Source organism: Paramormyrops kingsleyae, chromosome 3 (genome assembly GCF_048594095.1).
Source record: "Paramormyrops kingsleyae isolate MSU_618 chromosome 3, PKINGS_0.4, whole genome shotgun sequence".
Lineage (NCBI taxonomy): Eukaryota > Metazoa > Chordata > Actinopteri > Osteoglossiformes > Mormyridae > Paramormyrops > Paramormyrops kingsleyae.
The window spans coordinates 31,198,090-31,225,772 of record NC_132799.1 but is presented as its reverse complement, the minus strand read 5'-3'; the positions used below and the strand labels follow the sequence as shown (position 1 = coordinate 31,225,772).

Here is a 27,683-nt window from a genome sequence, read left to right as displayed (position 1 = left end):
GGGAAAAACTATCCAGGAAACGGTGTGCATTTTGGTATTTCTCTGTCCCTGAATGACTGGGGCGTGCTGGGACAGGAGTGCGTGTTTACCTCTCAGTTGCTGACAGACTCTCTCTGCAGCAGCCAACTGTTTAATAGGAGTAGACAGGACACATACATTTCAATTCAAAAGGGATTTTTGACTTTTTTCAGCAGGTCCAGCTAGAGCTGATATGCTGCTAGTTCTAGCAATTTCTCCTCAATAATAACAAAATGAGTTGGTTAGTCTTTTCAAAACCAAACAGTGAAACATAGAATTCTAAATATGTACACCTGGCAAAGATATTACTACACCACGAAAACAAACTGGTTTTTGTACTTACTTCTACAGGATGAAAAGCTGTCTAGCTATTATCCAGAACAGGAGTGCTGGCAGCTAGCCTTAGAGTGTAGCTCTGCTACTGTGTGTGTATGTTGGGTGAAATGGTCTGTGTTGCATTTTCAGGAGGAGTTTTCTCAATCCCGTCACACTCCAGTCTCTTGTTTGCCGCCAGCTCCTCTTCTAGAACCTTCTTCTGGAAGCTCTGCAAAGTTGAGAGGACAGGTTGCCAACATGGCAGCATTTGCTATCAACTGTTTGCCTTGGTCGTTTAGTCAAATATATGGTTCCAGGTAACGTTTTCTTGGTTAAGATGTAGGGAAAGAATCTTACAGGATTCAATGTGAGAAAGTTACTTGGTATGTCCTTCCGGAAAGTACTAAATAGTGCTTCAGCATTTCAGTTTTACGTGTTCTTGAAGAAATGGTACTTGACTTACAAACAACAACAAAATCCGGCATAGTCCGTCGTGGTTTTGGCACACTATAAAGTTTCGCCTCATTATACCTTTTTGAGATTGACATGAGAGCCTTCATTCGAGAGTCTGCCTGAGGGAAGATGATTACGACAGGTTTGAAATGCAATATTGATTCATACTCGAGCCCCTGTCATGTGTCTGGTGATGCTCTTGCGTAAGGTGTCAACTTTACTGGCACTGTAGCTTCAGAACTTTTAACTGCAATCTAACTGGGAAAACAGAGCAGTTGTGGCCGAGCCCAGCTCTAGCTATAGGCAGAATTGGTAGTTGCCTATAGGCCCCCAAATTATCTGCGGAGGAAGTGAAATGATCATCGATTTCCTTGGTGGGGAAAGCTTTGCCTAGGGCCTCTAAAAAGATAGATCCAGTCCTGATAGTGGGTGTCACTCCTACCATCCAGCCTCGGTAAGTGCACACGTGTGTAGCCAGTTAATTCAGCTGTAGGGTGAGGTGTGTCAAAGGCACTTTGTCACCATTAAATGGGAAATCGCAGTACTAGGATACGGCAGAGTTTTAGCAGTCCTGCAAATGACCAGTGGCCTTCTGCGGGGTTCTTCCACACGTGGTTCTTAATCATGGTTGGTTTGGCGGCTCAGAATTCCCACGTGTCTGTGCACCCTTGAAATGAGTTCAGGAAGTGGGACGTCCTTCAAAATGATGGGCCTCCTCCCATAGCGCAGACTTACCCTGAAGTCACGAAGCCGGACGGCCCTCTCTTTCATGGTCGCCTCCCGTTCCGCGGCCAGCGCTCCCACGTGCTCCTTCCACTGCTGCTCCTTTTCCTGTAGGTGGCGCACAAGAGCCCAAAGATTTTTACAGATCTGAATTTATATCGGTCCCATGTCAATGGATATATCAGCTTACCAGGTCGAGCGTTTGCAAGAAGGCGGGGGTTCAGAGCAAAGGTTCAGGCTGCTTCTGCTTGCCCTGATTGGTCAGACGTATGTAACTCATGTCACATGAGCTATGAGCTGGACAAATTACAGTACGAAAGCCTGTTCCCTGGAATGACTGGGGGGCGTCTCTTTGGTGCAAAATATTCATCGTTAGGCAATTGCATCATCTTGTCGTGCAGTAAAGGGATAGTTTTGGTGTAAGTTCGGAGGAGGGGGGTATTTATTTTTCTAGATTATGTTGGCTTATGTTAATCTGCATCAGATGGAATAAGCGTGGGACTCTGGGCAGGTCACACCACCCCCGTGACGCAGACTGTCATCAATTAAACATGGTCAGGGCCCCCCGGGCTTTGCGAAGCAGACCCATATGGTGAGAAGTGTCAGCTTTGGTGAAGCGGTGTTTACTTCCTGCCCTTTTCCCTTCCTCACTCCTCTCTCTGACAAACACATAAACACTGAAGTGCGTGCAGAGAAGGCCAAACCTCCTCATGTCAAAGGAACCCTTTTTACTTTGGAACATCAGTGGGAACGACATGCAATTACAACACATAACTGACATGTTTCCCTTTTCATACCCATAAAGTATGAGGACAGTTTGCCTTGGGCAGGACTACTGCTTCCTTTCCACCGTTTAACAGCGACCACATGATCTTTGATGGCCGAGAAGGTTCTGGGCTGTGACACGGTTGCACTGCGCAATGTGCTGTGTATGTTGTTTTTGTGTGTGTGTGTGTGTGTGTGTGTGTAAATGACATCCTGCTGTCAAGAAGGCCGTGAAGAGCAGGAGAGACACCAGTTATAAATAAAACGCAGTTATTAAGCATCCTAGACGCAGCTGTAAATCACTGCCTGGCTTACGAGAGACTTTCGAAATTTACATCCTGAGAGATGGAAGATTTTTTTTTCTGTGTAACAGTAGTAGTGCAGACACACTACGAAGCGGTTTAGCTGCTCGTGGACTGTCAAAGAATTGTTATTTATAAATAAACAGTGGAAAAAGCAGAAAAACTGAGAAAACCCTTTTGGGGTTTGCCTGTAGGCTTTTTGTTCATAGTAACGCGCACATTCAGAACAGTGAGGTTTTATAGTGAGAGTCCAGTATTATGGATTTTTAAATGTCCTTTAAGTCAGAAACACTGATGCAATGCAGCATATTGCATTTATGGGCGGTTTTCCAAACAGCGACAGCCAAGCACCCGTGGCTTCCTGAAAACAAAAGGGAGGTTCAAGAGTGAAGAGAGGCTGTGCTTTGCAGTCACATGACAAACATTTATATTGCCGTGATGGGGAGGTGTTAATGTAAATCATCCAGTATTAATGCGATTTATCACAACGTGTTCCAGAACTCCTTCTAGAAGATCTCTGGGTAACACTTTACTTGAAGGGGCTCTACTAATATAGTATATTATGCTATTACTTATGTATGAATTAACTATAAACTATGTCTTAGTTACATACTGATCTCATGTTTATTCATCATTAATGAATCGTGATGGACCTTTTATCAAGTAGCTACTATATTTGTTCATTATTTGTACTTGTAGTAACTCAGTAGTAACTTTCTATTAGCAGTATCTTTGCTATTAGCATTGATGAGGCTTTGCCATTTCTGTACAGATTAAACCACCAAAGTCCACATGAAGGTCACAGGCATACCTTCCTCATTTCCTCTATCTGTCTCAGCCTCTCCTGCTCCTTCTTCTCTCGCTCCTCTCTCCGTCTCACCTGTGGATTGAGGATTGTTGCTTTTGGACTTGGGCTTCATGTTACAAAGTAGGTCCACATAGGTTCTTCTCACAGTGTCACTCACTCTGTCTTCATGATTGCCTCTCCATTCATCCTCCACGTGCTTGGTGTCCTTCGACTGGTTCTGTGACTTCTCTAGGTTGCCCAGAAAGGCATAGTCTTCCTCTTTGCAAATCCCTCTCATTGCCTAAAAGGAGGTGATCGTTGGACCAATACGGAAGACTTTAAGCTTTGTACGTAGAAGGTACTTTTCAAATAATCTATAAGCAGATCTTTGAGTAGGGGATATACAATTTTTTTCTGTTTTGTTTTGTTAGCAATTTCTAAAAGAAAATAACATGAATTGAACTTGAAATGGAGATGTTATTAAATTAAGCACCTTAGTGGTCATAATCATTGATTCCTGAAATCTCGTGAGTGGATTTAACAGACCTTTGTACTGCTTTAGGAGATGTGATGGCAAAGGCCATTTTTTCTCTGTAAGCTGTGAGCACTTCCTTCTGAAACATACCTTGGACATGGGAATGTCTTCAAAGCGCTTCACATGAGACATCCTGAACAGACAGGGCAGTTAAAAAGTCAACAGGTTTATTAATTAACAAAGATGAATAAACCAACATGTGTCACTGCGTCAGATTTTTGTTAGATTCAACCTTGGTCCTGACAACTTGACAAGTCAGACCACAGAGTAATTTGACAAGTCCAGAAGTATTTAAGGAAAAACGCATGACCAGTTCCAAAAAGTATGTGAAGTCAAATTCAACACCATCTTGTCCTGACAGTTTAATTAGCAGTCATGAGGGGGGGAGGCTTTTATGGACCGTGTCCATCACTCACAATAATTAAGGAAGACAAACAATAGATATAATGTCAATAGGTAATTTCAAAAACATGTCAAGTATGACTGAAAAAAAATGTCCTTATAAAAGATATTTGAACCTGAAGTGCTAAAGGCAAAAACTGGATAATGGAATCTGATTTGTGGTTTTATTTGAACCTTCCTTATAAATCCCCCCAATTACCGAGCTCTCGTCTGCTCCAGCCCTGCACAGTTTCCTGAGTTGTTTTACACCATGCTGCTCGAACAACATAAATAGGAGCCAACATATACAGATAAAATGTCAAAGTGTGTAAACTACCATAATAAAACAGGCAAGATGCTGTAATCCTTACAAATCCAACACAAATCAGCCTGTCATTGCCTTTAAATACAGCAGACGGCAATAATGTCAGCAGAACTAGAATTTAAGCTCTTTAAAATAAATCCACACTTTGTACGACTGTAGGCTCCAGGCAGTTCTGTGCCTCTGACTGGGACAGAAGGTTAGAAAATGGATGGATGAGTGTTATATGATTAAATTATGAGGTTATTATTAATGTATATTACAATTGTACATCGGTGCATTAGTGTTTATAAAACACTGGCCCGTTAGTTGGTTTGAAGAAAGGCGTCTGCCATTAAGAAAAAGCTTAACAAAATTTGTAGTATGTTTTTGCCACATTTACATCAGTTAAGATTTTCATCTTTACAGTTCTTTAATTGTTAATTGTTTTCAGTTAATACAGCTGATACATTCAGTGACTTCAGAGAATCCAGTGTGGATTCAAGATCCTCTTCGTTGTAACCTGTTTGAAGCTTCTATGAATAATGCCACAGTAATTCAATGTCTTTCCTTAAAAAACTGCACTTTTCCAATTTGAGAACTAGTGTGCATGCATCTGACCGGACTGATAAAGTGCAGCTGCATGCCTCTGCAGGCATGGTAAAGAAGGCCATGTCAAAGCAAATAATCAGCTATTTCAGTTGTCTGTTCATCTAATGTCAGGCACTTTCGGTCAGCCAGGAGGCCCGAATCACTGTCCGGTTACGACTCACCTGTAGTGGAGGTGCAGCACCTGGACTCCAGCTACGTGCAGACGGTGACACTCGCTGGGTCTCCCCCGGCTACTGTTCCGGCTCTGTCCGAAAGCAGCCCAGAGCAGAGGGCTCCCCCCGGCCGCTATTTTTGGCAGCTGCCCGCCAGAAGTGCCGCGAGCGTGATAATAACAATCCGTGCCACGCCTCACCCGATCGATCGCGCATTCCCGTTGAGACAGCACCTCGGCGTGGGGTGCATTGATCGAAGGCAGGCAGAATCACAGTCACCTCACCCAAGCCCTCATAGCCTGGGAGATGTATGAGGACAGTGATGTGTACTGTTACACTCTCACAAAACATTGCTCGCTCTCATGTGAGTCTCTCCGACACAGCTGTACACCGTTTGAGACTCGTGCAGCACATCGCATTTAAGGCGGATAGATATGCATCTGGAAATTGTGTTTTGGTGATGTAAGTCCTCTGGGTTTGGAGGAATCTTTGCATCATCCAGCTAGAGACATGAGAGTTTTCAGCTGGGGTTGTGTCTGGCATGGTTTCAGTCCATGTTCTGAAAGAGTCTGCGCTCGGACAGGGGACAGGATGCGCCGGGGTGGGGAGTGGACACCCCCACAGGGGATCCAGCCTGCTGTTTGAGGGCATCTGCTCACTGGGATGTTCCCCCTGTTCTCTAATCAGTCAGCTGTAACTACAGCTAAGTGCCGTATGAACTGAATGCATCATACAGGCATGTTTGTGCAAATTTGGTTACAGACATATCACAGAGAGAGATATTTAATAGTTACCCTAGGGACCTCGGAGACTATTTTAAATCCATTGTGCTAATTGTGTTTAAACATCAACAAATAATGAAATGAGTTTGGGTCAGTGTATGTATGGCTAAAAGCTGCCCACGTTCCTATTATTCTGGGTCTAAATAAAATCTGAAAAGAGGTTACAGAATACAACATTATAATATAGAGGTTTTGTCTCAACAGTTAATGAGTGGAACCAATGACAAGGTTATAGCTTCCTTATAGTAGGCCATTACATGAGGGCATCTGAATGGCCTTTGGTGTTCAGATCTCATTGTGTTTATATCTGTGCCATCTTCGCCCTGAACTTGTAACACAACGCCGTAAGCTCAAAAATGAGGAAACGTGTAATATGCCTCCACTGACATTCCACCTCTGTGAGACTGATCACCCTCTCTGCTGCAGGCCCATCCTTCTCCTAGAGAACCGGAATTCTTGTGGTCAGTATTGAAACTATAGATATTTGAATGAAAGGGATACTGTGGTCCTAATACAACTTCTTCATATTTAATGAAGCTGACATCCGAAAGAGGTGATGTAAAAAATTCACATATCTGATGAGTGTGGAGGTTCTCGACCCTCCTGCCTGACTGACACGGGATTCCCCAACCGCTGACAGGAAGGACAAAGGAAGCAGCAGCCCTTAGGTCATAGAAAACATGGTTAAGTTTATTCTGATGTTTCACACAGACTTCAGGCCCTGTTTTGGTTCCAAAGGAGAAAAAGAGGGTCATTCTGTGCAAACGTCTATTAAGTTTCATCAAGTATCGTTTACTGCCGGGCAGTTTAGGATGATATTGTACAGGGCAAGCCGGCGAGGTCCGTGGCGTGGACGAGGTGGACATCACAGGGGGGCAGATCACATCAGGCAGCAGAAAAGTACTTCATTGTGCAACGTCCATCCGAAATACAACAGCAAGTTGTCGGTGACCGAGAATGCTTTTCATGTCATTTTCAAACAGATTGCTCTTACCGCTATGTTACCGTTTTTTCTTTTTTTTTTTGGCACCGTCAATTTTTTCCTAAAAAAAGACAATGTTTCAGCTATGTTAAATTATGTCCTTGACACAGTATTTGATTCCAGCTTAAAGAAACATGGCATTTGTCACGAGACCACAGCTGTAACATTGATGGCTAACACAGTTTGTTTTGTCAAGCTGGACACGAGCTGAGCAGGATATTGTCACTGTCCAATGAAAAACACGTATCTCCAAAACTACATTATTTCAGGAGCTTGAAAAAAATTCTCAGATCGTTCCAAATAAACCAATAACAAGATAATGAGACACCATTAGCACCATGAAGAGGGACCTAACTTTACACAGCTGTCAGTGAACGGTTATATGTTTTAAAAGGACTTACATGGATTGTTGGGTCAGAGGGAACAAGATATAAACTAATCTCGCTTTATATTCGCAATTAACAATGATGTTGGTCTAGCTATCAACTCTAAGTTGTTAGAATTAGTATATATAATATAAAGTAATCCACACAAATGACCTTTATAAGTACAAATGTTAACTAGTACAATCATAAATACCAGTTAAATAAATGACTTTTCATTGATTTCAAACACTATCAGTAGACAGAGGAGAATGGGCACATTCCACCTATAGTAAAAAGTCACAATCATCTAGAAGTGGACATACATGGTTTTCATCGGATCGTGACGATATACTGTAATATTATTCACTGCATAACACATAAGAAAAGACTGTTTGAGTTCTTTTTGTTACTGGCAAATGTCATGTGAAGATCCACACTGGAGTAGTTTTTTATTTTCAGCAATGCACTCAGAGACTTTAGTATAATTACATAAAAACACAGATTTGTATCCTGAGACAAATGAGTTCCTTAGTGAAGGCTGCATTTTCACTGCACTGATGAATGAATCCGTCTGGGTTCCCCGGTTAGGTTAAGGAAACATTCTGCCTTTGGCTGGGGACTGAAGGAGGCGTGGATGCGACAGCATTTCTCGTTCTCGACATTCTCTCCTCGTAACTCAAACCCAGCTCGCCAGTCACAATATCCATCATTCCCGTCTGTCCATCCTGTGACCCTAAAGTGTGTCGCTCATTAAAGATCGTGAAAAATAGTTTCTTTCACACATCTAGACATTGTTTTCTCTCAAGCTGGGTTGGTAGGACAGTGGCAGAGTGGGACCGCCCCCCCCCCCACCCCCAGACGTTCCCCTAACCCTACCTTGCAGGATGCCTGTGATTTTTCACAAGCCACAGTAAGCGTGTCAGCCCTGCGATGCCGTCACGCTCCCCGCACGCCTGCCCCTGACCTGGCTGAGATGTGTCACACTCATACGCCCGTTAACATGTTAAACAAAGGCCTATAAAGCATGCGTGTGAAGCTCAGTGTCATCGGATTCAACCTAATAAGCTTCAGTGAGTGACTTGGGGCTACATATGTCCTCTGCTTTTTTCCCCAATTAAAGTCACCATCAGCTATAAATATGCTCCAAAGTTTCTTGGGAACAACAAATGTATCACACTCATTTGGTCACACTTATTTTTTTTGCTTTTTTTTTTAAAACCTGCTGCTGTCAGAGGTTCGAGTCTCCAATGATCAGTATTGAATTTTCTCCACCAGACCTGAAAAATGCATATGCTGGACCATGAGCAGCAGCTTACTGACTTGCAGTCATATCTGTGACCTTTCTGTCTGCCTGCGTTCCTACCCTTGTGCTGGAATACCTGAATCAAAGAGCCCCGGGAAATGTGACCAGGGCCGACTCTAGATGCCTCTACAGGCAGAACAAGCAGTTGCCTATAGGCCCCCAAATTATTTGCGTTGCGAGGGAGTTGAAACGATCAGTGTTATTGGTTCTTGCCTTTTGCCCCAGAAAGGGTAGAGCCGACCCTGAATGTAACCCTTCTTACGAGTGAGGCGATTCGACGGTGTCGGCCCGACAGCAGCATTGTTTACTGAGGTTACCGCACCAGGACAAGATGCCGGAGAGACCTTGCAGTCCTCCGCTGTAAATCCACACCTGAAAGGAACTCTTACATAAAAGAAACTCCACCTTTACACATATAGGGTGTGAGGGCAGAGCACTCAGCTCCTCAGATCACCTTCACGAGGACCAAACCACCATAAAATCGGGAGTAGATACATTTCATACAAGAAGCCTGACATCATCTTAGTAAGACCATTCCTAACGGTAACAACATTCTTAGGTTTGCCTGAAAATCTCTCTCTCTGAAAATCATGAAGGATGTTTTAGTGCGTGTGTGCACGTGTGGGTTATGTATATATAACACTGTCCCCATGATGGAATAAAAACCTGCTATTTTGATGTCCTGGGGACCATTTTTGGTCTCCACAAGAGGAAACTCAATTATATAAAGATCTGTGACTGCAATCAAGAAACTAAAAATGTCAAAAATCTCGTATTTTGTTAGGTTACTCATGGTTAGGGCTGGGTAGGGGTTATGGTCGTCATGTTGCGATTAGATTTTCCCCATAGAAATGAATGAAGAGTCCCCACAGAGACATGATTAGAAACCTGTGTGTGTGTGTGTGTTTAAGATGGCTGCCTGAACTGCATCATCAAATGTGAATTCCCATAAGCCTTTTGGGTTTCTGGAGAGTAAGCTGGGTGCAGCGAGCGGGACTCACATGGCGTGTGTGTGTTTGGGGGGGGGGGGGGGGGGTGGCTTGTCAGCACACTGAGTTTCGAATGTCACTGAAACACCCACACGCTGCCACTTTCCAGTTACTGATCTGGTGAATGGACCTTCTAATCTGGGTCAAATCATTTTATCCTTCATACACATACCACTTAAAAGGTGAAAATACTAATTACAAAGCAAATCTTGGCCTCTCTTGCTGCACATGATTGTCTGGAATCAAAATGATCCCATCACTGCCTTTTACTGAGAATCTGAAGTGTATTAATCCAATAGCTGACATTTCACAAATAATTGTACATAATTTATGATTATACCCCTTGTGATGGACTGGCATCCTGTCCAGGGTGTCCCCCGCTTTGTGCCCTGTACCGCCTGGGATCGAGTCCCAGGACCACACCAATCGTTTATTGGAAAAGTGGTTTGAAGATGGAATGGATAGATGGATTAATTATCTGTTATATATATATTTAACGACAATTGGCTCGTTGTAATGGAACGGTGTGACAATTATATCATTAGTTTTACAAGCAGTGTCGTTCTTTGGTGGCAAACTTCGTCGCAGGCATTCAGACGTGAGTCTCCCAGCTGCGGCCGGATGACGGAATGCAGGCCGCCTGCCTCGTTGAATAGCGACCCGTTCCCCAAACAGCCACGAGCACAGGAAAGCGCCGGGTGGATGGCAGTAGTGCCACTTGGCTCGGCTTTTCCCTGATCACTTGGAGTTTTCAGGATAAAGGCAGCATCCCAGCAACGAACACAGTCCCAGTTCGTTTCGGCAACATAACGTACCCGATCCCTGGGTACGTATGCGTGCACTGAGCAAAATGACTCGGCAAACCACACATGAAGACCACGGGAACCGCTCTCTCATGGCATGACAAGGCCATTGATCGTATCAAAAAATAAAAGTTCCATCGTCCAAGTTCCACATGTTCAAAAGTAAACAGTCGCTGTACACTAAGGACACGTATATAAATAATGATTATCCTTTTACATTTTGAAGAACCATACTGGCGTGCCAGTACCGTTAAGAGAGGGTGAGAACAGCAATGACCAATACTGTAGTGAAGCAGTGCTTCCGATGGAAGCCGTGTCTTCCGGTGAAGCCTCTCTCGGATGTGCGGAGCGGAAAGGAACTCGGCTACACCCGTCAGCCAACATGGTGCTCAAGCAAAGGCACGTAGTCTTACCACTGAGTCCTGTGTGCTCTGTAACCTCATCCTCTCAGTTTTCCTCGGATGAAGACTTAAATAAATAACACATATTTTCATACATCATATGTACACTATTTATACACTACATGCAATTCATATAAGTTAAATAATAATTTATATTTATGGTGCCCCCCCCCCCGTGTTTCCCCGCCCATCCGCCCCCCACCCACCCCAGCAGAGCTGTGCCCGTCTTGAGCCGCTATGTCCTGCGGCGTTTGCGCGACAGCGCACACACACAGGACGTGTCTATCCGTATCCAGTTCCAGCTGACGGAGGTCTTCTCCGAGGTCAATGCCCGCACATAGGTCTGCGACGTCTTGCACTGTGAATTCCAGTGCTTGTCGTCGATTCCCCGGCAGCCACCTTTCACCGGCTTGCTGCTCTTGCATTTGGTCTCGTAGAAGTACTGCTTCACGTCCGAGCCGCTGGTCTTGATCATGCCCAGGACGGTGACCTGGCGTCCGCGGATGTCCACAGCGCTGGTCTTGTCCGTCACCCACTGGCTCTCGCTGTCACACACCGAGTACTCGCCCCGGTAGCTCCTGTGCTGCGTGTAGCGCCTCCTCCTGGTCTTGTTGCCCATTTCCGCGGTGCTTACGTAGTCGTCGCCTAAATACATAGGCGGAGGCTGCAGCGGTGGCCTCTGGCTCAGCACCACCCGCGGTGAGTTGTGCCGCTTGTGTTGCCGGAGCAGCTCCTCACTCAAGTCCGGAACGTTCCGGAAGCCCAGAGCCATCCTCTCTGGATAACCGTCGCCGCCAAGGACGCGGCGGCCTGCCGGCGCCTCCCCTAGGTAATCCGAGCCCCAGGGCCCGTTGGACGCTGTCTCGGCCCTGGCTCCAGGGGTCTCCCCAACGCTCTGACTCCGGATGATGTCCGCCTGTAGCAGCCGGATGATGAGCGAGTTGACCGGATCCGGTGTGGGCCTGCGCTTGTCCATCGACATGGCTTGGATGCCGCACAGGTACGCGAGGAACATCACGTAGAGCAGAATGGACATCACTAGATTCACCTGAATAATCTACAGAGAAACAAAGAGGCCGTCGGCTTCATCCATGCTTTTCTCAACAGAATAGCAATAATACCATGAAGTATTCATCTTAACCTGCCCTGAGTGTTAAGTGTGCTCTATGTACGTTGGGCCTGAATTGAGAAATTCTATAAAAGGCTATGAAAATAGAGAATAACTAATAAAAGTTAAACTCTGTCAATAACTGGGAAAACTCTTTTTGATGCTACAACTCCTACACACCACGCGATCACCCGACAGTTTAACATCTTATGCTTGTAGTTGAACAGCATCAACAGGCTAATAAATCACGCTAGCAAAGTAACTAGGCAGCCTGCACCTGCACCTGGCCATACGTTACAGCCATTTACCCCCAAGCAGTATGCCTGTTACACATGCAGTCTCATGAGACGCATCAACAACAAACTGCAGCTATGATCCCATTTGGTCCAGCTATTAGGACGTTTTTGCTGAGCCAGGCTGCCTGTCGGCCTTCTCAACCTCTTGACAAAGAAATGGCAGACCTTACTCTGTGCTCATTGTCATTCCCTAACTACTCAGGGACTCTTTGCTGGGATTAATCAGTCCATGAGTCATTCATGCAGACCCTGATGTTTTGCTGCTCAATCTAACATCGCAGCTCATAAAATCTCTTGCAGTAAGTGAAGTCTGCATGTTAGCAAATAAATTTAGGAATAAGCTCTAACACACAGACCCAAACACCCCATATCCTTCATTTAAATACTTTAGAAGGTGTTTTGCTTTTCTATGGAGTGAAAAACTGCAACCACAATTGATTGTTGGTTGTTTGTGACCAGTGAGAAGTCAGTTTCAGAACAGCGAAGCTTTTAGGCACAAGGGTTCAGTTCAGTACCATATATAATGAAAAGTCTTTTAAAAGAGCAATAAAAGATCATGTGACAGATCGTAACACAAAGCCAAATGGAGTAAGAATCCAGGCAACTCCCCTTGATGCTGGAAGTTCAGCCCAGGTACCTCTGACCCCATAAATACAATATACTCAGAACAAACATAAGCATGCTAGTTAGGCATTTGAGTCAGATTCAGCTCTGTTCTGACAATACTCACGAACAAATGACTGAATAAATAAATAACACAGCTGTAGCCATAAATAATTCAGCGCCAATGTCCAGGTCAGCAGATTCTGGGAGTGGCGACTCAGCACACAAGCAGCCGCTGCCATTTTCTTGGTTTTTAAGGTGGCAGTGATTGTCTGAACTCCATCAGTCAATGTGATTCCTCATAAGCCTTTCAGGCAGGCTGCACACGGCAGGCAGGGGGGGTCAAAGGTCAAGGAGGAGTGAGGGGGAGAGGCGGCTTCTAAAACGAACATCAGGAGGACACGGGTATCACTAATAATCTGCAAAACCATACATCATGCCAATCCCAGAGGAGCACAGCATACTGTAGGTGCCACTCCTCTGACATTTCAGATGCACCGTCCCACAAGGCGGCTGTCTCCAGAAGCCATTTCTGTGGGTTTTCTGACCCGGGGTACCCTCAGGAAGGTGCAGCAGTCCAGTATGTTATTAACGTGATTGATGAATCATGAGGTAAACGTTTCACGGCGGCAGTGAGTAGGTGTGACAGTCATTAGCAATGGCTACAAGCTGCTATTCAAAGGGCCCCTCAAGTATAAGCAGCCCCACCTAGGTCACCAACCATTGTGCCTCAACAAAAATAGAAAAAAAAACATCTTTAATCATGCCTCCTCTATTTCATTTTCCTCTTTCACTGCTACAAGCCGGGAGGAAAGCAGATGTGACTCAATGCATGAAAACAGAACCACGGAAAGAGATTCATCCAGAGAGAGGTTTCTAAGAACCTCTCCTGTGGGATTCACGCAGAGCGAGGAATCACGCAAGCCAGTGCAGGTGCCCCTTCAAACGCCCGTGGAACGGCGTCCGAGTATTTGCTGCGTGGTGACCTTAAGCTGGACTTTTGCAAAAGCAGCAATTCACCGTTAGAGTGATGAGGCCAGTCCCGCTTTCCAACACGCAGACCTGGAGCTTGGGGAGGGTTAGGTTGACTATGTGCTTTGTTGTGGCACACAGTAAGCTAGGAGGGTCATGGTAACTGTGTGACCTATGAATGAACTCATCCGTGCAATGCAGAAGTGCGGTTCACCTCCAGTGTATGTCGAGCAGTGAGCCACGTGTAAAGGTGATCAGAGAAAATCATCACCTGATCGTGGATGTAAGCTAGTTTATGGAGATGTTGAGGTGGTAAAATCTTGCCACACTGACACATCGTGAATTTCATGATTCATGATGCTTGAGTGTCACCATTGGAAACGTGACACATACGTCACAAGACGTACGTCATGTGCAACCAAACAGGCGTCTCATGCAAGGAATGAGCATCTGATATCAGTCTTTATTAAGGATGTAAATGAAAATCTGGGCAAGTGACCTTTCTGGCAGAAGATGAAGATGTCGAGAAAGGGGCCTCCTAAACACACGAATGTAGGAAACAGTCGGAGGTTTTTACGTGAAACTATCTTGTAGGTGTCCTTGCTCTGCCAAGGACCCCTTGCTGGTTGCAGTCACGGCCTCCTGTTATACGCACGGCTGCCACCTTGTGACGACGGAGCGTCAAAGTCACCTTACGGGCAACGGCTCACGGAGAACCATGCCGCTGCGGTGCCTTAGCACCGCTGCTCCGTTTCATAAATGCAACAGCGTGAGTTTTTAACGATTATCATCGACTAGCATCAATGCTAATTTGTCATAATGGGTCGTACGGGATGCTCACGACGCACAAAAGCTTAACAAAAGAAAAACAAAATGGATGGCGCCGGCATCTGGAATCTGATTCGGTTCATCGCTCAGTTATAAGTATTTTTAAAAGGGGTAATCGGAAGAAACGTATTTAAAGGATCCACAAAGTCGGGTAGAGGGACCATCTGTGGCCAATGTTTGCCTGTAGCAACCTGTCTAACCTCAGTTTGTTTTACAGCACAGAAGAGGCTTTCAGACTTGGCAAAGTCAAAAGTCATACTATACTTGACATTGCATTACAGTACATTAGAAACAACCGGAGCTTCTATTGTGTGCCATTCGGGGCCATTATGATTCTGTTGCGGAAACCTGTCACCTACTTGTTGGGCATGTAAAAGTAATTGTAGCTAATGTTATAAAAAAGAGGGAAACAAAGTCCTGAATGAATGAAAACTGTCTGCAGTTGCACACACCTATACATTCAGTGGTACCCATCCCTTTGTGCCTTTGAGAGGCGTATTCTACTCGCAGTAAAAGGCCCTTGTTCCCTTTCTCAGAAAGCTAGAAACTCATGACTGCAGATCCTATCCACACAGTCGCAGGCCGACCTGAGTTCAGTGCCAGGTGAACCTACGGCCCACCCTATGAAATTACGTACACATACTTTGTTTTGCATTTATAACATTGAGCACATCAGGGTTTTCACAAAAGTTGAACTCGACACAAAAGCAAAAGCCCAAATCGCTTTTGGCGTCATGGAAAAATGAAGCTTCGCAATGTACATTTCATTGACAGATTGGGTAGGCGTCTCTTTTTTTAAAAAATAACCCAGCCATTGTTTGAATTAAAACGCCCCCTTCTCAGATATAAGGAAGTCTCTTCAGATGTTCTTCCAGCTGTTGATAAACCTCTAGCTAAATTACAGTCACTTCGAGAAACAGAGGTTCAACAAGTCTGACAGCGCTTACATCTCACATGTAAGTTTACTTTCTCATGTACCCTCAAGGCAATCCATTCATATATCAAATATTTCATGCAAACATGCATTACGAAACACTACAGCCCTCATATCTCCAGTTTTTGGTTCATCTCAAGCTCTTCATACAGAGTTTGCATATCCATGCAGTTAAGTCATCTGGCATCTCTAAACTGACCAGAGTATATGATTGTGTGTGTATGACCTTCAGCAGACTGGTGTCCAGGCCAGAATGTCCCTGTGCCCTATGCATCCTGGAATAGGCTCAAGTTTCACTGCAACTCTGTACTGGCTAAGCGGTTATGGAAGATGGATGAATGTTCTGTGATAGCAGTGCTGAAACTGTAGTCCTGTACCCAGTTGCATTTGGAAGGCCTATATCTGCTGATCATGTGAATCTGCATTTTCAAAAGATGTATAAGGAAATATACATTGTGTGTGTGATATTGCGATGTACTATTTCATTAATCGGAACTGAATATCCATCCATTTGTCCATCTTCCAGTACAGGGTTGCTGTCGATCTGGAGCCTATTTGAGGCAGTAAAGGACACAGAGGTGGAGGAACAGGATGCCAGTCCATTGCAGGGCACAATTCTGAAAATGACCAGTGGAAAGTTAAGGTTAAAAATGCCAACATTAGCACTTTTTTTCTGGTGACTCTCACAGGTCAACATACTACAGCTTACAGCTCTATGACATTTCTGTACAAAGTCATTTTTTACAATGTCAAATTGACCCTACTCATCTTGATCTTTACTGCTCGATTAAATTTTGATTAAATTTCTGACTGGAGTAAGCGAATGATCTGTAACAGCATTAATAGCCGAAGTCCGTGGTTGAATGTCATTAAAAGGACTCTGTATTCGTCCTCTTCTTACACGTCACACTCGTGTCAGGACACTGACCTTCATGAGTCCTTGTACCGCACTGAGGCTAAGTTTCTGTGTCCACCTGATCCAGCATCACATCTGAAAGGACGGCATTAACGGAAGCCAGGATGTCTACAGGTCCTTGAGCGAATCTATAAGCTTTGGCACCACACAGTGTCCGGTCTCAAGCAAGAATTTGCACACACTGCTTAGGAAAATGACGGACCAGAAAGAAAGAACCTAAAATAAAAGACAGAGGCCCAAATCCTTGATAGTTAGACAGATAGAAGATGAGTCGTTCCTTATGTTGATCAATTGCTACTGAACAAAAACGGAAGACGCCGATATTCTGCCTGCAGTGTAAAAGACAATTTTCCTGATAAAAGGCAGCATTCTCACATCACAGATGCCTCGATGGTACCTGAAGCAAAATTCCTCTCTTTATTTAACCAAAGTATAGAGACACTATTGGAGTTATGCAATCGACAAGATGGCCGCCCTCTGATAAGGTGATGTGGCCTACATGCCCGTGGGGAGTCGGGGGCATATATGGCCGGGGGAGTGTACTGACGATCAGGGGATCGGGTGCGGGGCCGCTAGGCCAAAACACTGCGATAACACAGAGCAGGCATAACTAACGGAGGGACTGGCAAGTTGAACCTTTTTATGGTTTTCTAAAGCACAAGTCAGCATTGTTAAGAGCTCAGTGGCCCAAAGCCTGGTGTCTTTGAGAAGCAGAGTACCTAAGATACGGCATTGCCGGAAGCACATTTAAAAATGCTATTGATTGCGTACAATTGGCCCTCACAGGAGGCTGTAAGAACCATCTCAGTCTAACGGGAAGTTCGCTCTTTATATAAGAGTCTTGTGACATGCGTATATGTTTTTATCTATTTTTCCTTCCTGTCACTCTGACCTGAAGCATTTTTAATGCTGAAATTTGAACAAGCTTGAAAAGTATTTCTGTGGCAAGAGCCAATGATCAGGTGTAGCTGAAGCTCACCTTCTGATTTACTTCTGTTTGTTGGGAACTTAACTGGTTCAATTGCAGAGACACGTGCTTTTCACCTAATCCAGGATATTGACCACAAAGCAATGATAGAATATACAAATATCTCCGAAGCACAGTTTCAGTTGTAGGTACATTACATATCACCTAAGACTATCTGAGCTTTTAACTCCACTGGGATTGCTTGGAGATTAACAACTGCTTTGCACTGCTATAGAAAGTAAATGCCTTATCAAAAAAAAAAAAAAACAGGTGAAAATAATATGAAGAATTACAGCAAGACTTAGATTTTCAGCTTGACGTCCTGGTAACCAATGGGCAAGAACTTGTAATGTAAAAAAAATAATTCCACAGCTATCAAAGTCGTTGTCTGATCTATATTAAATTTTCACCTTCATGAATTAAAACCCCTTCTACAAACGTTTAGGACAAGATCCTGTGGAGAACGACAAAAAAAAATTCATAAAGGTGTCTAATGAGCATTTATGACCAGTACTATACAATAAAATACCGAAAATGACTAAACAGACTTAGTGGCCACTTTATTAGGTACAGTTATGTAGTACTAGGTAGGATCCCCTTTTGTCTCTGGAAATACTGTTGTGCAGTTGTGCTTTTGGAGATGCCATTCGGCCAGCTGTTATTTTTACATTTTCAGCCAGGTGTTTTCTGCACTCACCCTGATACCTCCAGCATGATGTTTTCTGCAGCCGAACCTACACTGACTGTATGTTTTTATCCAACTATTCTGTGCAAACTCTAGACACTGTAGTGCCAGAAAATCCCAGGAGGGCGGATATTTTTGCGATCCTGGAACCACCATGTCTGGCACCAACAAGCATACCATTTTTAAAATGACTTAGATCAGGCATCTCAGCTGCACAGTAACTGTACCTCTGTCTGTACCTTGTCTGCATGCTGTATATATTCAGTTGCAGCCATATGATTCCCTTTGAAGTTCAGGCTCCTTTCGTTACCGAGCACGTGTACATAATAGAGTTACATCTTGTATAGGCTATATACATACAATAAGAACAACGAAAATCACCGAAATGTGAAAGTAAGGCAAAACTGGACTTGAAACATCATAAACATAGCCTACTATGAAATTATAAGTGGCATCTATTAATTTGCGTATTTATTTGACCAGTTTATGTGCCGTACTATGTCCAGGCATCCTGCTTCATTCACATACTGAACTGTAAACTTTAACTGAGAGTAACATGCGATAAACTTTCTTTCGCAGAATGTCTCCATTAATAATAAAGTGGCGAAAGGCACTCCTGGGACGTCTTGGGACTTGGCAGGCGCAAGTTTGGCCGTGTATTTTTTAGGATTGTTTGTCTAGAAACGGAACCGCGGCCAAACACATGCGCAAACAAACTTCCCCGACAAACCGACAGTATTTAATGAAACGTAAAACCCACTGCACTTCCGAGTAAACAGAAAACGCCTCCGCGCCGTCCATGTGCTTCTAGTGACGAATTAATTTTAATTCTATAGCCTATAGTGAAACAGCTGCATCACTGACACCGGAGTTTGCATATGTGATACGAGCCTCGACAAAACCATTAGCTCTAGTTAGCTGGTTAAAGCTGGTGATCGACAACACGTTAATAGTGACCCAAAGCAAGCATGTTTCCCATTCATTAGAACATCTTGCGGTCGCATTTAGCTGAAATAAAACTGTTCGTGAAAGTGTACTAATAGCATGCGGCTCATTAAGGCTTTATAATTGTCGGAAACTACAACCAAATAGCCAGTCTTGCTGAAAGTAGGCGTGGAAATACACAGAGTTAACATGCAAGGACATCTCCAACATCTCTTGTGTAAATTTTGGATTGGTTTCATGTAGTAGATTATTTTTGGCAGCAGATAGCCCCAGCAGTGCCGATTATTTTTTAATCGTAGTGGTCATTTTCTACAGAAAAGTTACAGTTTACAAAGTGCATACCAGCTGTGAGAAACACTGGATACGAAAGAGCAGGATACCCGAAAAATACTTGGCAATACGCTACTTGATAAAGAAATGCGCTTAAGCCACAATGCAGGGTTTATGAATGTATTATAATCTGAAATATCTGGATCTTCTCTTTCCCAAACTGCTAGCAACCCTATTTATATCGTCAGCTGTTTAGACTCGGGTAGGAAAAATGTGAGCAATAAAAAACGTTTTGTGTTCGGCTACGTTGGGAATGACGGATAGGAAGAGCAGTAATGAAATATGGATAAACCCGTGCAGTGCCACATTTCACAGGGCCAGCGTTACTCGCTGCTGTTGTTTATTTGTCCTTCACGGCTTAAAAAAGTGCCTCTAACGCAGAATATTACGGCTTTCACAATGACTAACTTAAGTGTCTGCCACTGTGAAGTTGTCCAGAACTTTTGCAATGGCCTGGGCATTAGTGAGGATCAAAACGCACCACCTACAAACCAGTCCCCAGTTAAACAAGAGGCTCCCTTCCTAACTCCTGCCTATCCTACCTCCTGCAGATGTTAAGGGGGGCAGTTTGTCACTTATGGTTCCCAGATTTCTCCATGAGCAGCCTAAATGTGGTGCATTGCTTGTCAGCAGGAGCAGCACACATATCTTGTGCATTTACAAATGCACCAATACCTGACATTTGCTAGAAGACGCCTCAAGGCTTTGAATAGGCAGCATTCTCTAAGCATATTATTCCCCTGTGAGGACAGGCAGGGGTCAAAGCAGGGCACTGACCAAAAGGTAAGACCGCTTGTGGCAAATAAGGACAGCCATAAATCCCTCACATAGGTCAATGACATGTAATTAACCTGTTACAGGATATAATTTTAAGTGCCAAAACGTTTTACTTTATCTGAGTGCTGTTTCTACACCGAAGATAATCTAGTAAAATATGACATTTGGTGTTTTTATTTTGATGAAAACATCTGGGCTTTTTGAGGGCTGTAATGGGAGAAAGGGGAAGTGGTCCACATCTTGTAGTAATACTGGTTTGGCTGGTGTCTAAGCACAACATGTATACTTTTGATCTGTCCTGCCACTGCGGTGCCCAGCTGTCTTCATCCCAAGTGCCGCACTGTCATCAGAGTCTGAGCCCTTAGCTGTGCCGTGCCACATCAGGATGCATGGGGGCGCTCATGCTGCCGTAAAAGGAAAGTGTGGGTCTCTGCAGACTGGTGAAGTGGGTGTGTCAAAAGGTGACGTGTGCAATAGAGCAGGCGTGCCCAAACCTTATTTCTATTGGCCGAAAATGCTGTCAATAAACATTATTTCAGAATGAGACCAGCTATTTACCAGGCATATACACTTTCAGAAATTTGGACCTTTGCTTCTCACTCGGCTGTACCTTTATAATTGTACCTTTTAAGATATAGGAATGGACTCCCAAAGGTATAAACAGCATTCATATACCATTAATGGTTCCTCAGAGTCCATATATATACCTTAGAAGGTACGATTGCCTACCCTAAGGTTACAATTGGCAGGCCCATGAGGATACAGCCCCAGTGACAAGCAAATGTACAAATTTTTACCCTTTTATTCTGAGAGTGTACATTAGGTCAATAAATATGATTAACAGATATCTATAATTAAATGTCTGTTTCATATTTGTTCATATAGGCTGATACTTTTCCTATGCTTTTGACTTTTTGACACTCCCGCTGACCTCACAATATGCTTGCTAAGGTTTTGACACGCCCATTATCCTTTTGACACACCTGCTGACCTTTTGACATGCCCAGTGACCTTTCGACACGCCCACTAACCTTTCGACCCGCCCACTAACCTTTCGACCCGCCCACTAACCTTTCGACCCGCCCACTAACCTTTCGACATGCCCACTAACCTTTCGACACGCCCACTAACCTTTCGACCCGCCCACTAACCTTTCAACACGCCCACTACTCTGTCCTGCAGAGACTCATGTCTCATGAAAAGGAAGCTTTCTTCCTGCCATGTCTGTCAGTCGTCGCCTCGACATCCCTAAGCACTACATATCCACCAGTAGATGTGTAAAGAGCAAAGGATTCAGAGGAGTGATTCCCCCCTCCCCCATCATCACACTACACTCCATGTAGGTGGGGCAGATGACAGAGTGACAGATGACGGAAATGCCCTGTCACATGCACATCATCCATTCGCACTTTCTAATGTGCAGATCAATCCTATGAGCATTTGTTGTGATACAGCAACTCTTTCACAATGAAATATATAGGAAATGATTATTAAACCACGTAATGAATTTGTACCGGGATAAACATAGTCGTTACTGCAAAGCAAGAATTCTGCAGGATCACTACACAGCTCACGTCACGGCGAAAGGCAATAGGCTGGCACCAGGCCACATGTTTCCAATCATACAGCAGCATCTGCGTTTGATGTTTTGTCTCATGCATGATTAAGCCAGAAAAGTGCACACTATGTTAATGTCTGGCATTGATTTTTTTAAGTGATATGATATTAATGCAGAGATATATGTGTGTATATATATATATATATAAGTACAATATATATGTACACATCATAGATTAGCGGTTAGCATTGTGGTTTCAGGGTTTAGAGTTTCAGTCCCATTACACATTGTGCACATGTAGATTTTCGTCCATGGATTGAAGTCTCTAAATTGCACGTTTGTGTGTGCGCGTGCGTGCGCGTGCGCGTTTGTTCCTGGCATACCCTGCTTTGTACTACCTAGGATTGGGCCCAGGCTCTCTAACTCTGCATTAGATAAGTCGTTATGCAGAATGGATGGATTATGCAAAGTATTGATTTTAATGAACCACGTATATTCCAGCCTCAACAATAATCTAAAATTGTTTTCCTAATGTGTACGTATTACTGTTCCGCTTTAATCCTCGCTTGACATTTGAGGGGGCAGCTAAATTCCTTAACGTCATAATCCATAAATATGACCCCGCAGATAACGAGACCATGTAACTTGGTTCCTGACCCACTTCTTGAAATTTTAATCACATTTCGACTAGTGACAGCTGAATAGGAGTAGAGGGCAGACCAACCACTGAACAGATACCTCTCTCTCCTGACAAAGCAGATTGGGCAGTACAGTCTAATTTCTGTTTTACCGTGCAGTAAACATTAAGATCCTCTGCTCTTCAGTCTGATGTTAGCATACGAACTTTCTAACAAAAATATAAGCACAGCACATAGTTTAACTTTAGTATAGTTAATGTCTTAGACATGTTAAAGCCATATACAGTATCTAGTGACTTGAATAAATCTGAAGGCTGTGCCCCTATTAATCTACCAGGAAGCTAATTCCAAATCACACCAGCATCTGTGTTAGAAAGTGTTTTGAATTGGTGAGATCCCCACACAATAATGTTGCTGCTTTGGCAGCCTTGTGTATTTTATTTTTTTTTGCACCTGTGCTCGCACTAAAATAGTCGTCAGGGTTCTCCATGTATCCCCCACAACACATTAACCACGTCCCACATCACTACCTTAATGATATTTGGTGATTCTCTCCTTGTATGGTAATCTGTCAAGAATTGGGAAGGTTATGTCAGTGTTGCACTTAATGCAGTATCTTGAACAGAAATGATTTGTATTTTCCCTTGCAGATCTTTATGTTGAAAAGGGGAGACTTGTGAAAGTCACTCTCTGCCCTATCTCTGTCAATGGAGGCCAAGCTGGTGCAAATCAACATCTACTGAAGAGAAGGATGGTATGCTGTGGAATGCGTCCTGCTCCCGGTGTGTTGCTGACTGCCAAAATACACATTCGGGCTAATCCAAGAGATTAAGATGTGATCTCATTGTAAATTTGTTCGAGGAAAGCCAACAGCCTCAAAAACAAGTCTCATCTGCATGTAGAAAGAGTAACATATAAATAAATCGCGGTGGGACGGTTAACGGAACTTGAGGATCAGAATAGTAACTAGTCCTTTAATATTTGTTGTTCTGACCTTATGAATACTTTGCTTTCCTGGAATAGTAACATTTTAAGTCACAAGCGTGTAGATTTTTCTTGACGGCAGATTTTAAAATAGCCGCGGCTTGTATTTGTCGACCAATTAGTTTCATTCACCATGCCCGACAATCAATGAAATGTATTTCTGTTATTTAATTAGTGTTTACTTAATCAGTTTACAAAATATACTGAATTAAAACCACTTTCACTTTAAACTTTAGGAAAGTCATGAAAATACTGTATATAACAGATACGAACATTACAAAACCGAAATTAAGTATGCTGAAATACTTTCAGTCTCTCCATGTCTTAACTTGACTGCTGCTTGCGGTTCTCCTATCTGTCCCCAGCACACAGTAAATGCTCAGCGAACATGACTGGCATCCCGCCCAGGATGCACCGCGGCCAGTTCTGCCCGAGATGGGCTTCGGGCTCCACGCCACCCTGGACGGATGGACGGAGGATTGATTCACCTATGGATCGGCTAATCTATAGATTGATTAATCTATCGTTCTAACCGAAGGAAAATGCTATATTACCGTATGTTAGAGGAATCCGTATATGATAGATCCCCCACAAGACAGGTAACTTAAGCACGTATACATATCCAATCTACATCACCGTTCGTTGCAATATGATGTTTCCGTATAAGACAATGTTATTCAGTCCACTCTTATACGATAAATATATTTACAGGGCAGGTTATGTAACTAAAAGAGTTTTAATTAATTAATGCAGTATAAAAGGCACTGCATATGTAGGCATGCAATTCTTTTTTCTGTGCATAAATTTAGGCTATAAAACATGGAAATATAGAAATACAAATGGAAGGTGGGTGACTTTAACAAAAAACTTAAATTATCGTTAATCTGTAGTTGTAAGTAGCCTACCTGTAAGACTGCAGTGAAGCTCGTTTCCTAACAGTAGGTCACGTATCAAGAAATCTTTAAATAAATATAAAATGTATTTTGGAGTTTGACATCAAAATCTTAGAAATTGGTTTTAGATCTCAAATAAATCTGTTCCCCTTACCATTAGCATTCGCCGTCATGGGTCACGTCCATTATTTGGCAGATGGTTCTGTGAGAAGTAAAGCCATGTTCAGCTTCTCCGTTGGGGAAATGGATAGTTAAGACAGTTAAGTGACAAAATGTGGGAATTGTGCGCCTTGATAAATACTGTACGGTGATTGTACATAATCAAAAATCACCCTCAAATAGTTCAACCTATTGTGCACTGCTAAAGCTGTTGCCAATTCCGCCTACGATACAGATTTGCGTGGATTATCCATTTTAGGGATTGTCTGATCCCGGACAGGACTCCAATAGTATAGCCTACCTCTAGACTGAGAATGACTAAAAACAAATGTTTTTTAACGCGATTTTGAAATAGTTATGACCGTATACATTTTATTTACGCGTATTGTGCAGAATTGCGCGGATTTTTGCCCCGTTATTAAGCTGCAAAACGTGGGAAAAGACGACGGTCCCGCGAAAGTTTTGCGGGACAGACCCGGTGCGGGCGCGACGATCAAAGTGGGTTTCAGTTATGTGCTGAGCAGCCCGGCACCAGCCTGCATTAACACTGTCCTGTGCGTTTTCACTCGTTAATAATAAAGAATTGTACTTCTCTTTGATAAAAGTAAATACTGAAGAAACAATGAATCTAACATTTCAGCATGCATTCTCGTGCAAAACAGTGTTTTATGTTATTCTGATTCCTTATCCCGACTGACAATATTAGTACTCTTATCCACCGATGACAACTACCACGCTTTAGCTACCAATGGAAGGATGACTTAAAAATTAATTTCACCTTGATGTTATAGAAAGTTTAAGTGACAAACCACGGTACGTGTTTTCACCTGGTTAGTCGTGTGGTCTATGTCGTGTGTTTTGCTAACCTGTAATAGGGCTGCATTCCGCCTAAATGAAGACGCGGCAGCGCCCGTACTGGTTTGTACTCCCCCCTTGGGCAATGTGCGCCGAACAGATCATTTCACATTCCGTCTACAGTATATCTAGTTCCTTGGGAAACTGGAGGGGGGTACTATATGTTTTAAAGGAAAATAGTTACCACACGTCACTTAATTAGCACTGCAGTCCACTTTTCGCAGTTTCTTACTAACTATACTTATATATTGTTACAACAAACGGCACATATTTATACCATATGAAATTACAACTCGTACGAAAGTTGGAAACTTGCACGTTATTGGCCCGAACTACCAGTGTTGCATCTACTGTTGTCAAAATGTATATTTTTGCACGATTTCATAATTACCAAAGCGCCGTGAGAAGTCAGTGAGTGGTAAGTCGCTATGCAATAATATAAAACAAACTGAACGATGCATATTTGAGAAGGTCCGTAGAGCCGTCCTACCGTAATAAAAGTAACCATAGCATCGGTGTGAAAATATCCAACAGAGTCGACATGAAGGTGACAAGGTAGCAAAGATCCCTTCGGAAACTTCGCAGTCCGGAGCGCTCCGTGTGTGTTGTCTTACTATGGTGTACTGTGCAGTCTCTCTCACCCTTTGGAGTCCTCTCTTCTCTCTCGCTGTCTCCTTCTCTGTCCTGTCCCTCCTCTGTTTTTTCTTTCTGACAACGCAATCTGCTGTTCTGCTATATCTATCCAGCTGAGCCACATGGCTGTTGCGCCTCAATAGCGGTCGGCGAATACCGCTGGACCTTACTGTGCTCTGGGAGAGTGTATATAATATGTGAATGCAATACCAATACTATGACATTTATACTAATAAATGAATATGAATACTAGCTTAGAATTACATCCTTATTCGTTTGCCCGTAGAGACTTCACAGTGACAGAATTCATTCCTCATGTTTGTGTAAAGGCGTAAAAAAGGCAATTCTTTGTCCTTAATCTAATGATTTTTGAGGATTATGTACTGATTATATGTCGTAGATGTTTGCATAATGTTTGCACCTCTGTATCTGCAATATATGAAGACTAGATAAGTTATGAGTAACAGCTGAGTATTAATTGGCATGAATCGGTGCTTCCAGTCTTTAATTGGTGTAATGGACGTTTTTGCAAAGAAATTAGGCACTTATTCCTAAGTATCAGACCCTGTATATTTTTAGATGAAATATTTACTGAAAAAAATAATAAACTCAGCCCTAAAAATATTTCACTTTTAAAAAGCACAGTGGCTGTACATAAAAGCCATTGGCAACAGTTTTTGAACGGAGTTACAATATTGAAGATTAATTGAATTAGATAAAACAACATGACAGCACAATGTGACATTTCAGCACTTTTTTATCATATCTATTTCAAAGGCACCAGAACTTTAACCCTGAAGGGACATGGAAACAATCAATATGATATATAACATCCTTGTGCGTTTCCATTGAAAGATATTGGCATTTCTTGTGATATTGTGGAATGGGCAATGGAGTCACATCTACATATATAAGTCTTACATTAATGAGGTGACACCTTGCTCACTCACTTTTAAGATGCTATTGTCTCAATGGGATTGCCACTGGCCACCTCATACTTAACTGCTTACACTGGCCTGGTTATATTTTGGGGTTTTGGGGGGGAATAAGATTCTACTATCTTGCTCACAAGGACATGCTGCTTTTGAAGAGATGGTTGGGTTCACCGATCAGTTACGGCAAACACTTCAGCCAGTATGAAACATCGGAATATTGTCTTCTGCATATTTTTATAACCATGCAAGCCTTTGAAGCAAGAGATGCAAATGTGTTAGGGTTGTTAATCTTTATAGCAAACTCTTCAAATAATGGTTGTGGTAAAACTCTCAAAAGTTTTTAAACTTTATTGTCATGGTCAGTGTTCTTTATGATGCACCAGGTGATGTGCTCTCTATTTGGCTGCGTGGAACCCAGAGTATTATTGTCCAAATACTTAGAGAAGACTAATCTGCAAATGTGTTATTCTTATCAGAGGTGGAAGTTTCCAGTCCAGAAAGATAAATTCCGGTAAAAAATTTGTTTCAGCCAACTAGCTGAGTATAAAGAGTCACAGTCACGGAGTACTCAACTGGTTGGTTGAAACAAATTCTTGGTCTGGATTTTTACTTTCTGGACATGCAATTTCCACCTCTGGTTCTTATAATGCAGGTAGACTATCCCCCCCCCAACAACTGACTGTGTTCCTGTTGCCCAG

At 43.2% G+C, this 27,683-nt stretch overlaps 2 protein-coding genes across 8 annotated transcripts in view; both read right to left on the bottom strand.

Moving 5' to 3' along the window:
* Nucleotides 1–114: 114 nt before the first annotated feature.
* Nucleotides 115–5,655, bottom strand: LOC111859034 (uncharacterized). Its single transcript, XM_023841346.2, has 6 exons — nucleotides 5,354–5,655; nucleotides 3,989–4,031; nucleotides 3,542–3,664; nucleotides 3,388–3,456; nucleotides 1,522–1,617; nucleotides 115–562 (listed from the first exon to the last, which is right to left on the bottom strand). Exons 2-6 carry the CDS (start codon nucleotides 4,028–4,030, stop codon nucleotides 437–439), a joined length of 456 nt encoding a protein of 151 aa, XP_023697114.1. The 5' UTR covers nucleotide 4,031; nucleotides 5,354–5,655; the 3' UTR covers nucleotides 115–436.
* A 5,530-nt stretch (nucleotides 5,656–11,185) lies between these two features.
* Nucleotides 11,186–27,683, bottom strand: part of ntf3 (neurotrophin 3) — a 31,072-nt gene continuing 14,574 nt past the window's right edge. The window contains exons 1-3 of one of the 7 annotated variants that reach the window (XM_023841341.2): nucleotides 26,059–26,100; nucleotides 24,558–24,630; nucleotides 11,186–12,026 (exon numbers count right to left, since the gene is read on the bottom strand). In XM_023841341.2, the coding sequence (XP_023697109.1) occupies nucleotides 11,205–12,026; nucleotides 24,558–24,566 (831 nt within the window). In that variant the 5' untranslated portion in view covers nucleotides 24,567–24,630; nucleotides 26,059–26,100 and the 3' untranslated portion in view covers nucleotides 11,186–11,204. The other 6 variants (XM_023841340.2, XM_023841339.2, XM_023841342.2 and 3 more) reach the window with 6 other exon arrangements.

Coding starts and splice junctions, on each gene's coding strand:
- LOC111859034 (XM_023841346.2), bottom strand. CDS start 4,030: ATGTCTCATGTGAAGCGCTTTGAAGACATTCCCATGTCCAAG. Junction 1,618..3,387: donor AGATAGAGGAAATGAGGAAG/GTATGCCTGTGA, acceptor CGCCACCTACAG/GAAAAGGAGCAGCAGTGGAA. Junction 563..1,521: donor TCCGGCTTCGTGACTTCAGG/GTAAGTCTGCGC, acceptor TCAACTTTGCAG/AGCTTCCAGAAGAAGGTTCT.